This window comes from Carettochelys insculpta, chromosome 1 (genome assembly GCF_033958435.1).
Source record: "Carettochelys insculpta isolate YL-2023 chromosome 1, ASM3395843v1, whole genome shotgun sequence".
NCBI classification, from domain to species: domain Eukaryota; kingdom Metazoa; phylum Chordata; order Testudines; family Carettochelyidae; genus Carettochelys; species Carettochelys insculpta.
Window position 1 is genome coordinate 367,434,042 of NC_134137.1, and position 15,091 is coordinate 367,449,132.

A 15,091-nucleotide genomic window follows, 5' to 3' on the forward strand; every position below is an offset into this window, starting at 1 on the left:
AGGCCAGTAGGGAAGCAGAATTGACCACCCCAGGTCTGGCAAAATCCATGTTTTGGGACTGATTTATGTCCCAGGTGTACTGGACCAGGGAGGTTAAACCTGTATGGCATAAAGGGCAGTATAAATAAGTAATCGAATGAAATTTTAGTTTGTATGGACTTTGCTGGTGCTTTTTATGTAGACTTTTGTAAAATCAGGCAAATAACAGAATGAGTGGAGGTACTGCCTCCCTGCATTCCCCCAGGAGTACACATACCTCTTGTTGAGAGCCACTGTGTTAGACATCCAGTGCTGAATGAATTATGGTACCAAAGCATCTAGGAGGGATGTTTCTGTGCTGCACAATGTTTGCATTATGTCACAGCAGATATATTCCGTACCTTTTTATAAGCAGTCTAGATTTCTTTCTCCCTTTGTTTTTAATTGCAATTGGCAAAATAAATAATGTGTACACATCAAGAATCAGATCTTTAGCTTGTGTAAATTGGTGGAGCTTCATTAGCAGTAATAGATCTCCACAACAACTCCCAGTTTATTCCTGGCCCTGTAAGTTTAAATCTTATAAGGTTCCTGGTTTTTATTCTATAGTCTTCACTTTCCACATTAAAACAATTGTGTATAGCTTGAATGTGAAGATTCATGTATGGGATCAGAGTAGCATTACTGAAGTTGTGACTCTGTTTACTAAGATAAAAAGAAATGCAAAGTTTTGTTTTAATTTTAAATTTATTTTTCAGCACCATTCCAATATGCTAGTTCTGCTCTTAGTTACGTTACAAGTTCTAGTGAATTTCCATGGATTTTAGGGAAGAAGGTTAAGGTACCAGTTCACTGATGAAGTGGTACTTCCTGCTGTCTGAACCTTTCAGAAGAATATTGTCTTGGAGTTTGCAGTGAGTTAGTTGTTCTCTATTTTTCTGCTCCTGGTAACATGATCTCTTTCTGGCTTCCTAGAAGATTGAGGATGGCACCATTAATGAGAAAGATGAAGAGGAGCAGCAGTCTTCTCATGGAGTGGGGTTTTGATTAGCTACTCAGAGTTTGGGATATGTATCCAATATATTCACTTCACTGGGTAACACAGAAAAGCCACTTAATATGAGGGAATGTCTTTTTAGAAAGAGGCCACAAATACTATTTGGGTTTGACATTTGTAATGACAACAAGATATAAGAGGTTATATTAACATATAAATTCATCCAACTTTGCCTATTGTGTTTGCATGTTTGAAATCTTCTTTAGGTCCTGAGACAAATGCGCAAATTGCCCTGGCAGGACCCTGAAGTGAAAGATTATGTTATATGTTGTATGATCAACATCTGGAATGTGAAATACAATAGTATTCACTGTGTAGCCAACCTGTTAGCAGGGTTGGTGCTCTACCAAGAGGATGTTGGAATCCATGTTGTGGATGGAGTGCTAGAGGATATTCGCCTAGGCATGGAGGTAAAAAACAAAACAAAACCTAGAATGTATCTTATGTCATTTTCAAGCCTAATTTCATTCATTTGATTATAAGAGATATTAAAACCTTTCTAAATACAACTTAAAAATAGAGAGGTTATGGAAACTCTTTTAATTGCTTGGTTGATTAATTTTGTACGTATTCACCAGCAGCTTTCTTTAAGGTCAATCACAAGTTTGGAATAAAAATGAGAGCGGCTTTTTGGGGAAGTTGGATTGGATCCTTGGACTATAAGACAGATAGAAAGCTGGCCTGATGTTTGGGCCCAATGGGTAGTGGTCAGTGGCTCAATATCTGGATGGCGGTCTGTTTCAAGTGGAGTGCTGCAAGGCATGGTTCTGGGGCCGGTGTTATTCAACATCTTTATTAAGGACCTGGATGAGGGACTGGCTTACACCCTCAGCAAGTTTGCGGATGACACAAAACTAGGGGGAGAGGTAGAGTCCTTGGAGGGTAGAGGGAGAATCCAGAGGGACCTGGATAAATTGGAGGACTGGGCCAAAAGAATTCTGATGCAGTTCAATAAGGAGAAGGGTAGAGTCCTGCACCTGGGGCGGAAGAATCTCAAGCATTGTTACAGGCTGGGGACCGACTGGCTGAGTAGCAGTACAATGGAAAGAGACCTAGGGGTTGTGGTGGATGAAAGGCTGGATATGAGTAAACAGTGTGGCCTTGTAGCCAAGAAGGCTAACGGCATACTAGAGTGCATTAGGAGGAGCATTTTGAGCAGATCTAAAGAGGTAGTTATACCTCTTTATTCGGCACTGGTGAGGCCACATCTGGAATATTGTGTCCAGTTTTGGGCCCCCCTAGTATAAAAAGGATGTGGATTTGCTGGAGCAGGTTCAGCGAAGGGCAACAAAAATGATGAGGGGTCTGGAGCACAAGACCTATGAGGATAGGCTGAGGGATTTGGGCTTGTTTAGTTTACAGAAGAGAAGACTTAGTGGTGATTTAATAGCAGCCTTCAACTTCCTGAACGGGAGCTCTAAAAAGGAGGGTGAGAAACTGTTCTCAGTGGTGTCAGATGGCAGAACAAGGAGTAGTGGTCTGAAGTTGAAGAGGGAGAGGTGTAGGTTAGATATGAGGAAAAACTGCTTCACCAGGAGGGTGGTGAAGCATTGGAATGCGTTGCCTAGAGAGGTGGTGGATTCTCCATCCCTTGAGGTTTTTCAGTCCTGGCTGGACAAGGTCCTGGCTGGGATGACTTAGTTGGGGTTGATCCTGCTTGAAGCAGGGGGCTGGACTAGATGACCTCCTGAGGTCCCTTCCAGCTCTGTGATTCTGTGAAGTTACTTCATCTCCTTGCCATAGGAAGATTGTTCCCGATGTAGTATTTATAATGCTTCTCTAATCTAGTATTTAAATGTCTGAAACTATGGATTTTCATATCCTTTTCTTTGGTGACCAATACATGATTAGGTAGGGTTCACTGTTGTTGAAAGTTTTTTCTAGATCACAAAAAAGTAAATTATAGAAACATTTTTAATAATACAAGAATTGGCTTCATTTGAACCTTCATGTGCTCTGTTAATTGATGCTGTGTGCTAAAATTTATGTATTATGTTATAGAGATAGAACATAGTTACTTTGAGATCTATTATAACAAATTATATCAAGGAGTGAAAATATTATTCAAGCAAAACATACGTGTTTAGTTTACAGTTCTATAATGGAGACCGTGTCGGGCTCCTTATAGTAATTCCTGTTGTGTTCACATTTAGAAAAACAAATGCGTGTCTTGCACTAAACTAGTACATGTCTGGTTTTGTTTAAGGTTAACCAGCCAAAATTTAATCAGCGGCGGATCAGCAGTGCCAAGTTCTTGGGGGAACTTTACAATTATCGAATGGTAGAGTCAGCTGTAATATTTCGAACTCTGTATTCATTTACATCATTTGGTGTGAATGCTGATGGGACTCCTAGTCCACTGGACCCTCCAGAGCATCTTTTCCGAATTAGACTGGTTTGCACCATCCTTGATACCTGTGGGCAATATTTTGACAGAGGCTCCAGCAAACGGAAGCTTGATTGCTTCCTTGTTTACTTTCAGGTATTATAAACTTTGTGTTTAAAATTACCTTTGTCTGATGGGTGTTTATATCTCTCCATGGTGCTAAAGATTTACAATATTTATATTTATAAACATACAGTATTTATAATCTTTACACTTAGGTTTTTATATTTAGGCTCCGATTCATTAAAGCATTTAAATTTAAGCGCATAAGCAATTCCATAGACTTCACTGGGATTATTTGCTTGCTTAAACTGAGCACATGATTAAATACTTTGCTGAAATTAGGCTAAGTGCCACTTCTGCAAACTCTGTCATGATTTTAAAAAACACTCTGATGATAATTTTAGTAAGTTATTTTTGAAATGGCATTAGATGTCAGATGTAACTGGATGATGCCAAGGTAATGCAACAGAATACTGTCAAACCTTCATGTACTTCAGAGTGCTTGTATTGATCTCTAATTTTGATGGTAACTATAGTGAAGTAGTATTGTTGTGAGTATACTGACTTAGTGCCTTTGTTGGTAAACTAAAGAAGTGATTATCTGAAATATTACAGGGTTCCATGTTTGTTTCTGTGTAAATACATATCAGATTTAGTCAGACAAAAATTTAAACATATGTTTTTACCTAAATGCTGTTAATCCTTGAGAATCTTAGTCAGACAGTTCTTTCTGGCTTGAACATCCCCACCATTAATGAAAGTTCTGCTAATCATACACTGCCTTCAGATGCACCTATGCAACCTCATTGTTCTCTTTCTGTCCTTAAATACGCTTTCATAAATAAGGGAAGAATTTATTTGCTTGTTACAAATGAATGTAGTTCCAGAGAAGGAGCTGTGTTAATCTATATAGTATCAAAACAAAAAATGCCAATGTACAAATGTACACTGGTCTGGTATGGCTATGGTCTGAAGAAGTAGGTCTGTCCCACGAAAGCTCACCTAATAAATTATTTTGTTAGTCTTTAAAGTGCTACTTGACTGCTTTTTTGTTTTGAATGTAGTTCCAGTTTGCTATAAAGATTTCCATAATATGATACTTCTGTATAGAATCATCATCTAGTGATATCTGAAGTTTTAACACTCTCATTTTGTGATAAATATCTTCCCTTTTAAAAATAAATACGATTTGTACAGCGGCATGTGTATGAGAATGAAAGAGAGATGTCCAAATGCACAAAGGGTAATTATGTGCCAATCTCCCACTGAACATTTCTGCCCCTAAAAAGGGTATTTACATATGTTTTTTACGATCATCAGTTACCAGAGATGACTTATTGATTACAGAATTTAAAATTTGGACTTTCATTTGAAGATGCTATATAGACATTTTTATTTTAGGGTTTTTCTTTGAATTGTTTCAAAATGTTTTAGACAGATACATGATTTTACTTTGTTTTTAGTGAATTGTATGCTTTCATATTTTCTTTAATGTTTTGGTAATGTCTCTCTTTCTTGCTAAAATAGCTTCATTCAATGTGGAGTACAGCATGTGTACATCATGTGAGGATGTTTTTATGTTTCAGAGGTATGTTTGGTGGAAAAAGAGTTTGGAAGTTTGGACAAAAGACCATCCATTTCCTATTGACATTGATTATATGATCAGTGATACACTAGAACTGTTGAGACCAAAGATAAAACTCTGCAATTCTCTGGAAGAATCTGTCAGGCAGGTACAAGACTTGGAACGAGAATTCTTAATAAAACTAGGTAAGAAATAATACATTAGCAAAGTCACTTGTTCATGTTGTTTACACTGTCCCTATTATCACTATCACTCAAGCATTTTAACCTTTCTGCATTTCCTGACCTATTCTGAATCTGTAACAGACTAATCTGATATACTTAAAGAAGTGCTAAACACAAAGGTGGCTGTGTTTGTATTTATGATGACTGGTATGCAAGTAAAATAAATCCACAAACTGTGTCAGTACACAAGAACTTTTGGCTGCTTTGACATGATATTTAGAGCCTCCACCGCTCCTGGTAGCTGAGTGGTCAACACACACAGGTATATCCATTGGTTCTACTACCTGGACTTACACGGTACCCTTACAGTCAAACACTGGACTTGTAAAACAGTGTGTCAGGTGCCCACGTTTGACTGTAAAGTATGGTCAAAAAAAGGACCTTGCATAGTCTAGTTATTGAGAGCAGGGAAGGCACCAGGGCATCACCTGCTTCATCTGGGGTCTCCTCCTATCTTTGCTGGGTGGCTGCAGCTCCCAGCTCCACAGGAAAGTCCATCGTGACCCAGGAGGTAATGTGAGAGGGGAAAAGCAGCAAGGGATGTAGGGGAGGGATGAAAAGGGAAAAACTGCAAGTGGCAGGGAGAAGAGAGGAAGAGAAATGTGTGGGGATGGGGCTTTGGGAAGAGGTGGAGCAGTGTGGGTTTTCTTGGTGGGGGATAAGCAGGGCAGGGGCATGCCCTCCCGGGAAGAGGTAGGACAAAGGAGATTCCAGCTCTACTCTTGGAGTGTCCAATTTGTAAATATTGCCAAGCAGGCAAGCCTAAGAACAAGGCATTCAAATACACTTGAAATTAATATTGTAATATCTATTCACTGAAATGAACAATAGTGCCTACTTTTGTGGTCTAATTGTGCCCACTTTGTGGTCTAAAGGGTATATTGTGAAAGTGTGTTTCATTTGAGTTCTCTTATTCAATCTTGTCATGTGACCTTAGACAACTCACTTGACCTGTTCCTTTCCGTATTCCTTCATCATTACCTGCCTCATAATAGTTGAAACTTAACTAATTGAAAACCATCAGCATAGTCTTCAAAGATAGACATTGCAGAAATGCACAGAGCTATGTTTCTTGTTTGTATCTCCTTTTATACACTTAGTCATGAGTACATATACAAGGGCCGATGGACTCAAGTGGTCTAAGCAACCAAGTGTAAGAATTGTTTTGCATCCTTGACTTAGTCACTGACTTGCTAAGTTACCTTTGGCAATGCACATAATCTTTGACCCTCAGTTACATCATTTTGTAAAACAGAGATATTTACTAACCCCTCTATTGGACGAGGATTGCAATACACAGTTCTTTTCACCCATAAAAGCGTGGTTTTAGTTTGTCTGCAATGAATACTTTAATCTAGGAAAACGGTGCTCGGTTTATCTTTTCCAGCACTCAAGGAAGGTTAAACTTGATCATGTAGTATCCTTCTCTTTAAGGTTAGGTCTCCAGCATGTCATGCGTATCTAGAGAAATTAAGTGTTTTTAACGGTGATGTATTACAAAAATAAAGTAGAAGGAATACTGTTGTTTGAACTTTAGGAATATTTAGCCAGCGGTTCTGGAGACAAACTAAGTAATTCTTTTAGAGACTTTAATGAGTTGAGGAGACCTAAAGAGGTGGTTGACAGAATCACTCCCTGGAAGAAGTTCTTCCCTTCAGGATGCATAAAAGTTCTGCCAGATAAATGTCAGCAAAGAACTGCTACTGGTGATCTGCATAAGAGGAAGAAATGGCAATTGTGTTGTTTGGGGTTACAGTATCCTTCATTCACTGGGTTAAAAAGGATGAGCATAATCCTATATTTTCCAAGATGCATGTTGGCTTAGGCTTTTGTTAGGCATGGCGGTAGCAATTCTTGTCCAGCTGGAGTAGTCTGGAACTATAGTAAAGAAAGGGAATCTGTTGGCTATTCTGTTTGATGACCATAGCTCTATTTCTAGAAAGCAGACTCTTGAACAATATGAGTCTTTCATATATTTCTTGGAATGTTCATAAATAGGCTCACAGTTTTTAGTAGAGGAAATTAGTACGTGAGAAAATGACTTCCTTACCTAGGCTAAATATAAACATTACTTCTGTTTTTCTTTGAGTGCTTGCTCATATCTATTCGTATATAGACTAACACGGCTCCTTCTCTGTTATTGTTCGTTAGGTGTGCGCATACCACATGCACGACTGTCAGAAAGTTTTACCCTAGATGCTAACTAATGGGTCAGATGTGGAGCCCCCTGGAGTGTCACCAATGAAGAGCCTTAAATATATGACCCTGCTGACTTAACCACCCCTCAATTCCTTCTTACCACCTTCTTAGCACCTCCAGTGCTGGCTGTTGGAACTGTGGCTGAGTATTCTGTTGCTAGCCATATCTCCCTAGCTCATTGTTGTGTAAATAGTTCTCCTTTAGAATAGTAACAGAGAGGGAGCCGTGCTAGCTATATACTATCAAAACAAAAAAGCAGTCAAGTAGCACTTTAAAGACTAACAAAATAATTTATTAGGTGATGAGCTTTTGCGGGACAGACCCACTTCTTCAGACCATAGCCAGACCAGAATAGACTTAATATTTAAGGCATTGAGAACCAAAAACAGTAATCAAGGTTGACAAATCAGAAAAAAAATTATCAATGTGAACAAATCAGAGAGCAGGGGGCGGGGGCGGAGGGGGAGAGTCAAGACTTAGATTAAGCCAAGTATGCAAAAGAGCCCCTATAATGTCCCAGAAAATTTGCATCCCAGTTCAAACCACGTGTTAATGTTGAGTCTGTTCTGGTATGGCTATGGTCTGAAGAAGTGGGTCTGTCCCGCGAAAGCTCACCTAATAAATTATTTTGTTAGCCTTTAAAGTGCTACTTTACTGCTTATTTGTTTTGATAGTATATAGACTAGCACGGCTTTCTCTCCGTTACTAATTAACTTACTAGTGAAGTGTCTAATAGCCAACCAGCAGACTGAGGTTGTACAGTGAACTCGAGTAGGTTGACATTTGTCTCCTTTGAGCCATGAAACTGAAATGAGGAACTGTGCTACATGTTGCTTGTTTGTAAGCCATCTATGTACTGAAAGCTACACCATCCTTTTCTGACAGAGCCTGATCATCTGTGTTTGAGGAAGTCTATACTGAGCTGATCAGAGTTGGTCTGTGTTGAAGCCCCAGTTTAATACATTTAGGCCCATAGAACCAAAAAAATCTCTCCTGCTACGAATATTTGTCCCCATCTCAGGTTCCACATTTAGGAAAATGAGCCCCAAACTTGCTGGAGTAGATTAAAATGTTGCTTGCTGTTAATAGGAAACAAAGCTAACTGTTCTATGTTTTAGGATGATAGAAATTCTTTCTTTACTCTCCAACATAACTAACTTAAGTGTATGTGGTATAGCTTAAATTGTGAATAAGGTACTGTGTACTGACTAGATCACAATTTTGAAGGGTATTTTTTGAAAAAATCGTTGGCTGAAGTCATGTGTTGGACAAGGCTAGCATCAGTGTCCATTCTCTGCTAGCTCAAACCACAGTCTGCGTGAATATAAAGTAGCATGGATTAATGAAAAAAATTAAGGAATGTATGAAAGGGTACTGTGTGGTAGAAGTACGTCCTTTTTTGCAATGGAAGCTTAGCTTTTTCAAGAGTTTTTTTTTCCAAAATAAAAATAAATTGTTTTGCCACCTCTCAGAGCCATACTGAATCCTCATCTTTTTCATGAATAGTTTTACTATTTCTAAGACTAAGTTGGAAGCTGAACAATGCATTTCAGTTTTATAGAAAACTGCATTTTCTGACCTGATGTGTACCAGGGTGTGAGTCCATAAATCAGAATTAAAACTATGTCACAGAATGTATGGTAAGGTAAAAACAGGGTCTGGGATAATCCAAAATTATCCAGACTTAAATTAAAATACACATTTGCCATTATCTAAAATGGACAATATAGATAACAGAAAAGACCAAGTGGAAGGATAATTTAATGAAGGAACAAGAAAATTAGCAATTGGTTGTCTGGTCAAAATAATGCAAAACAAAAAACAAAGTAGATTTACAGGGATGGAGACAATGGATAAGATGTTATGATGAGCTGGGCACCTTTGATTTATCCCGCTCTTCAGTAATATGGGGATATTAGATGATGTATTTGGGAGGGGCTTTTGATCTGTAAGGGGCTCAACATGGGTTCAGGATTTGCACATAAGTACTGAAATGCAGAATCTCGGGGCCTTTCATTAGGAAACAGAAATCATTTTCGGCTTTACAGGAATCCATTATAAATAGATGAATTTTTTTCAGAATTGTGAACTGTACTGTGAGGTTTTCATTTCATAATAAATCACAAACAACAAAAATCTTGACTGTGAATTTGTTTAATGTGATGCATAAGCTGAGATCAGAAAGTTCTGAAAACAGGTTGTAGGAATTTTGATTACGTTCTCCGAAGAGTTTCTTAAACATTCTGTGTAGTTTTATACATCTCCCAGAACACTGAAAGTCATACTGCTGTCATCCAATAAATACGAGCATCTAGCATTTTATGTTTGGCATCGATGATATTTCTGTCATTTTAGTGTAGTCTTCAAAATATAGTACAGGAAAGCTGAAGAATGTCAAAGATATTTTGAGATGTAACACTTCATTACTTGCTTGGTGCTCTTTGAGATGTCCTAAATATTTCCAGTAAAATTTTTTCCTCATTGTTTTGAAACCACTTTCTCTTGTTCCAGTTTTGCTCAGAAAGAAATACCTCATGCACTTAATAATTTGAGGTATCATTGAGACTGAATCACTATTACCACATAATATGATACTCAGCATTTACTAGAGTGGCTTTTTCAAACTGGGATTCACAAAATCATAAAATGCTAGGACTGGAAGGGACATCGAGAGGTCATTGTCCAGCCCCCTGCCCTCATGGCAGGATCAAGTACTGTCTAGACCATCCCTGATAGACACTTATCTAACCTGTTCTTAAATATCTCCAGAGTTGGAGATTCCACAACCTCCCTAGGCAGTTTATTCCAGTGTTTGAGCACCCTGACAGTTAGGAACTTTTTTCTGATGTCGAACCTAAACCTCTCTTGCTGCAGTTTAAGCCCATTCCTTTTTGTTCTATCCTCAGAGGCCAAGAACAACAAGTTTTCTCCCTCCTCCTTTTGACACCCTTTTAGATACCTGAAAACCGCTATCATGCCCCCCCCTTAATCTTCTTTTTTCTAAACTAAACAAGCCCAATTCTTTCAGCCTTTCTTCATAAGTCATGATCTCTAGACCTTTGATCATTCTTGTTGCTCTTTTCTGGACCCTTTCCAATTTCTCCACATATTTCTTGAAAAGAAAGTACAACATTTACCACGTGATGCCACAGCACAGTAGTTTCCTGTGTAAGACATTCTTTTCCTTAATCCCTTCCTATTTTTCATTTCTCAGGACTTATGAATGACAAAGATTCTAAAGATTCCATGACAGAAGGAGAGAATCTGGAGGAAGAGGAAGAGGAGGAGGAAGGTGGGGTAGAGACAGAAGAACAATCTGGAAATGAAAGTGAAGTAAATGAGCCAGAGGAAGAGGTGATTAGTTAAATTTATCTTATTTTACACTTTCCTTATGTGAAAGGAAATAATGCTTTGTGAACAATAAAGGTCTAAACCCTGTGATGTGCCTGAAAAAAGCCTCAGGTTCAGTGCATGCAGCATAGCGCTGCTTCTTCACAGAGACCTAGTTGCAGAGAGAATGTTTAGGAGGGACTCTAAACCTAAGTGCTATGGATTTACCAATTCTGCTTGTGCTTCATGGAGGGAAGGATTTTGCCTCCTACTTGCTATGGAGAGTTCCTGTACAAAAATCCATTTGCTCAGTTTATTCAGGAAGGGCCCTTGATATCTGGCCCTTAATCTCCTACAACACCCCTGCAAGGTAGGCAGTAACACACCCATTTTAAATGGATGGAAAAGTGAGCACTGACCATTCAAGAGACTTGCCCAAGGTAAGTAGTGATAGAGGGAGGTTTAAAAGTCAACCCTGTCCTCAATCCAAAATTCTGTCCTCAAACCAACAGAATATGCTACCTCTTGTCATGTTTATGCTATCGATTTCTAAATATAAAGCCATTTTATGTTATCTCCTCTACCAGTTATTGGAGCAGTTGCATTAACTATCACATAAAAGACCAAAACTAAAGGTCATGATTTTGTGTGTACGTGTGTGTAATAGAAATAAAGGGCATTCAAACTGTCAGTCTTCCTCGTTTCTGTTTCATTAATCTTTTGAATTAAATTGATAATAGCCAGTAAAATGGAAGTGTATGATATATTAGTATGCATGATCTTGGAAATTCTAACTTCTGTGTCTTAATGTAGCACAAAAGTTTCTCTCTCGCCAGCAGAAGTTGTTCCAGTGAATGTTCCTCACCCACCTTATCTCTCTCATATCCTGGGATCAACACAAGTTCAAGAACAGTAACAGAGAGGAAGCCGTGCTAGTTTATACACTATCAAAACAAAAAGCAGTCAAGTAGCACTTTAAAGACTAGCAAAATAGTTTATTAGGTGAGCTTTCGTGGGACAGACCCACTTCTTCAGACCATAGCCAGACCAGAACAGACTCAATGTTTAAGGCACAGAGAACCAAAAACAGTAGGCAAGGAGGACCAATCAGAAAAAGATAATCAAGGTGAGCAAATCAGAGAGTGGACGGGTCGGGGGGGAGGTCAAGAATTAGACTGAGTTGGCTCATTCTAATTCTTGACCTCCCCCCCCAACCCGTCCACTCTCTGATTTGCTCACCTTGATTATCTTTTTCTGATTGGTCCTCCTTGCTTACTGTTTTTGGTTCTCTGTGCCTTAAACATTGAGTCTGTTCTGGTCTGGCTATGGTCTGAAGAAGTGGGTCTGTCCCACGAAAGCTCACCTAATAAACTATTTTGCTAGTCTTAAAAGTGCTACTTGACTGCTTTTTGTTTTGAAGTTCAAGAACAGTGCACAAAACATCTTGTCAGTTTAATATTTGATTTAAAAAAATTACTCTGCTTTCAGATCAGTTTCAGTGGGTGAAAAATGTAATTTGTTCAGTAAAGCAGTGGAAACAAGATGAGGACCCATGCATGCTGCATATCAAGGATTAATGTGACAGTAAGATGAATATTCAGAAACTGATCAATAAAATTTTACTAGCTGGCATAGCATTCTCATTGGAAGCAGACATTGCATGTTGCCATGAAAAACCAATCAATCACTTATATAGCATTTCATGGCAGTGATGGGGACTGGTAAATAATGAATGTACTTAATGTTACTCTCATTAAATTATGATAACGGGTAGCATGTTGTTAAAATGTAAACGTTAAATGTACTATTTCAGGAGTGCTCAGATAATGATGATGAGGAAGGTGAAGAAGAAGAGGAAGAGAATACTGATTACCTCACAGACTCCAATAAAGAGAATGAAACTGATGAAGAGAACACAGTATGTGCCATTGCTTTTGAATAACGAGACTAGTTTTATGTAATCAGTTTTCTTGATCATATATTTTTCGCTTATAATGCTCATCAGAGATTAGGGTACATACACGTAACAATACAAAGGTTTCAAACACAAATCAATTTTTCTTTAACATTTGCAACCTCCTGATGTTGGTTTTTCCACTAACATTCATGCGAACAGTTTTGCTTACAAGACTTTTAGGAAAATGGATGTGTCACAAGTAGTCAGGAAAATATACATTCACATTGGAAGAGATTTCATAGCCATTGCGAAAATCTTGAGTGGATTGCAAAAAGATGGGAAGTTTTGACATGCCAGTGAAGAGTTCCTCTGTAGATAACTAGCGTCTCATTGAATCAGTGTGTCCTTACATCAGCTGTCCCATGAATTTACACTCGTATATGTGTGTGGTTTACAAGTATTTAAGGGCTTCTTCCTCTGAATATGCATTCTAATTCCACAGTCTTAAGAAACACCTCCAGATCAATCCACTGCTGGTGTAAATGGGGAGAAAATATTCTTTTGTATGTATTGTACGTACAGTGTGTAAAATAATTGCAAATCAATGTGCCTACTGTATTGCAACATATTGCAAATCATGGGGATTTTTAAGCAATGTTAGAAAGCAGTAGGTCAGTAAACACCAAAATTCTTTCATCTGAGCAAATCCATTTTAACATTTTTTTTTAACTCCAATAATTTTTTTTTTAAACTAAGCCCATGACAGATTTTGTCAGAGATGGAGGCAGGATAATTTTCTTAGTAATTCAGATCTATCCTGAATGTCTGTACTGCTGAAGTTAATGTAACAGGCTATTTGTCTTCTATACCAGGAAGTAATGATTAAAGGAGGAGGGCTTAAACATGTTCCTTGTGTGGAGGATGAGGACTTCATTCAGGCATTGGATAAAATGATGTTGGAGAATCTTCAGGTATTATTCCTTGTTATTGTCTTGGATTAAATAAGCACCTGTACTGCAAAGCTGAATCAGAAATAAGTGGTTAACATTGAGCTGCTTGCACCATGGGGTCGGGGGTAGGGTGGTTTCATAGGCTATGTCTACACTACGAGATAAATTTGAATTTATTGAAATAGATTTTATAATGCTAGTTTTTCTAAATTTGATTTTGAGTATCCTCACTTCCCACAGGCTCCCAATAAATTTGACACATGGGTGATTTCAGTGTGGAAGCAAACGTCAGCTGTTGCAGCAGTGCATTGTGGGAACCCATCCCACCATTCCCTCAGCCCTGCATTCTGAGCCAGGTGCCGCAGTGGTGTCAGTTTCCTGGTCCAGCAGCTTGGTCAATTTCCCAGCTCCTGCTAGTACAGTAAACCCTCCATTTAATGTACTTACAGGGCTGTCCGTTCTTCCTCATAGGCCGTTAAATGTGAGGGTTTACTCCCCCTCCCCAGAGACTCCCCAAGCCCCAGTCCCACTCCAACTTCCTCCCAAAAATAGCTCCACCAAAGAAACACCTAACGCCCCCCAAACACACCAAAAAAAAACCCTCTCCAAAAAATCCTCAAACCCCTGCTACTCACTGGCTCCACTGAAAAAGCTGCTGGAGCCCGCTTGTTGGGGACACCTGGTTGCAGGTGGCCATGGGTGCCTGCCCTTGAGCATCTGGCCCCGCGTGGCTTGAGCTGCCTGGCCATGGGATGCCTGGCCCTGCGCATGGCTCCAGCAGCCCAGCAGTCGGGTGCCTGGCCCTGCGCACGGGTCCAGCAGTCGGGTGCCTGGCCCCGTGTGTAGCTCGAGCTGCCTGGCTGCAGAGTGCTTAGCCTTGCATGTGGCCCCACAGGAGAGCAGCAGCCTGGTCAATTTCCCAGCTCCTGCTAGTAGCGGGGATCTGGGAGCCAGGTGCAGCACGCATAGCTTTGTGGGATAGATAGGGAACTCTTCTGGAGGCTAATACATTCTATTTTAGGATGTGGTACTTCCACACTGGGCTTTAATTGAACCTCTGAATTCGAGCTTGATGCTGGAACTGTCAGGTAACCGCGATTTTGTAATCTTGAGATTAGTGCACCTTAAATCGAGTTAATGGTATTTTCAGTGAAGACAGTCACCTGATAATATCAAGCTAACTGCCTTAAATTCAAATTTATCTCATAATGTAGATGCAGCCGTACTCTTGTCTTCCTCCAGTTGCTAAGCTTTCTTAATTCTGCACAGCTGCTGTCTGGCTATACCTGCTGGGATATAAATTTTGTCTGTCTAGGTAGGGTCCTTTTGGGGTGTGAGGAACAGTCATGAAAATCAATCTTCAGTGGTGGTATGGCTCAATCATGTGCTTTCATTAAAGTATTATCTTTACCCTCTGTCCTTTCATCACAGGTGTTCTGCAGCCATGAGTGTTGAATGGAGCTCTGTTAATCTTATGTCTT

At 39.3% G+C, this 15,091-nt stretch overlaps 1 protein-coding gene across 4 annotated transcripts in view; it reads left to right on the forward strand.

Moving 5' to 3' along the window:
* UPF2 (UPF2 regulator of nonsense mediated mRNA decay) overlaps window positions 1–15,091 on the forward strand; it is a 141,171-nt gene that overhangs the window by 86,836 nt on the left and 39,244 nt on the right. For all 4 annotated transcript variants that reach the window (XM_075017949.1, XM_075017952.1, XM_075017951.1 and 1 more), the window contains 6 exons: window positions 1,243–1,446; window positions 3,243–3,518; window positions 5,012–5,195; window positions 10,648–10,787; window positions 12,577–12,681; window positions 13,533–13,631. In XM_075017949.1, coding sequence (XP_074874050.1) covers window positions 1,243–1,446; window positions 3,243–3,518; window positions 5,012–5,195; window positions 10,648–10,787; window positions 12,577–12,681; window positions 13,533–13,631 — 1,008 coding nt within the window. The remainder of the gene's footprint in view (window positions 1–1,242; window positions 1,447–3,242; window positions 3,519–5,011; window positions 5,196–10,647; window positions 10,788–12,576; window positions 12,682–13,532; window positions 13,632–15,091) is intronic.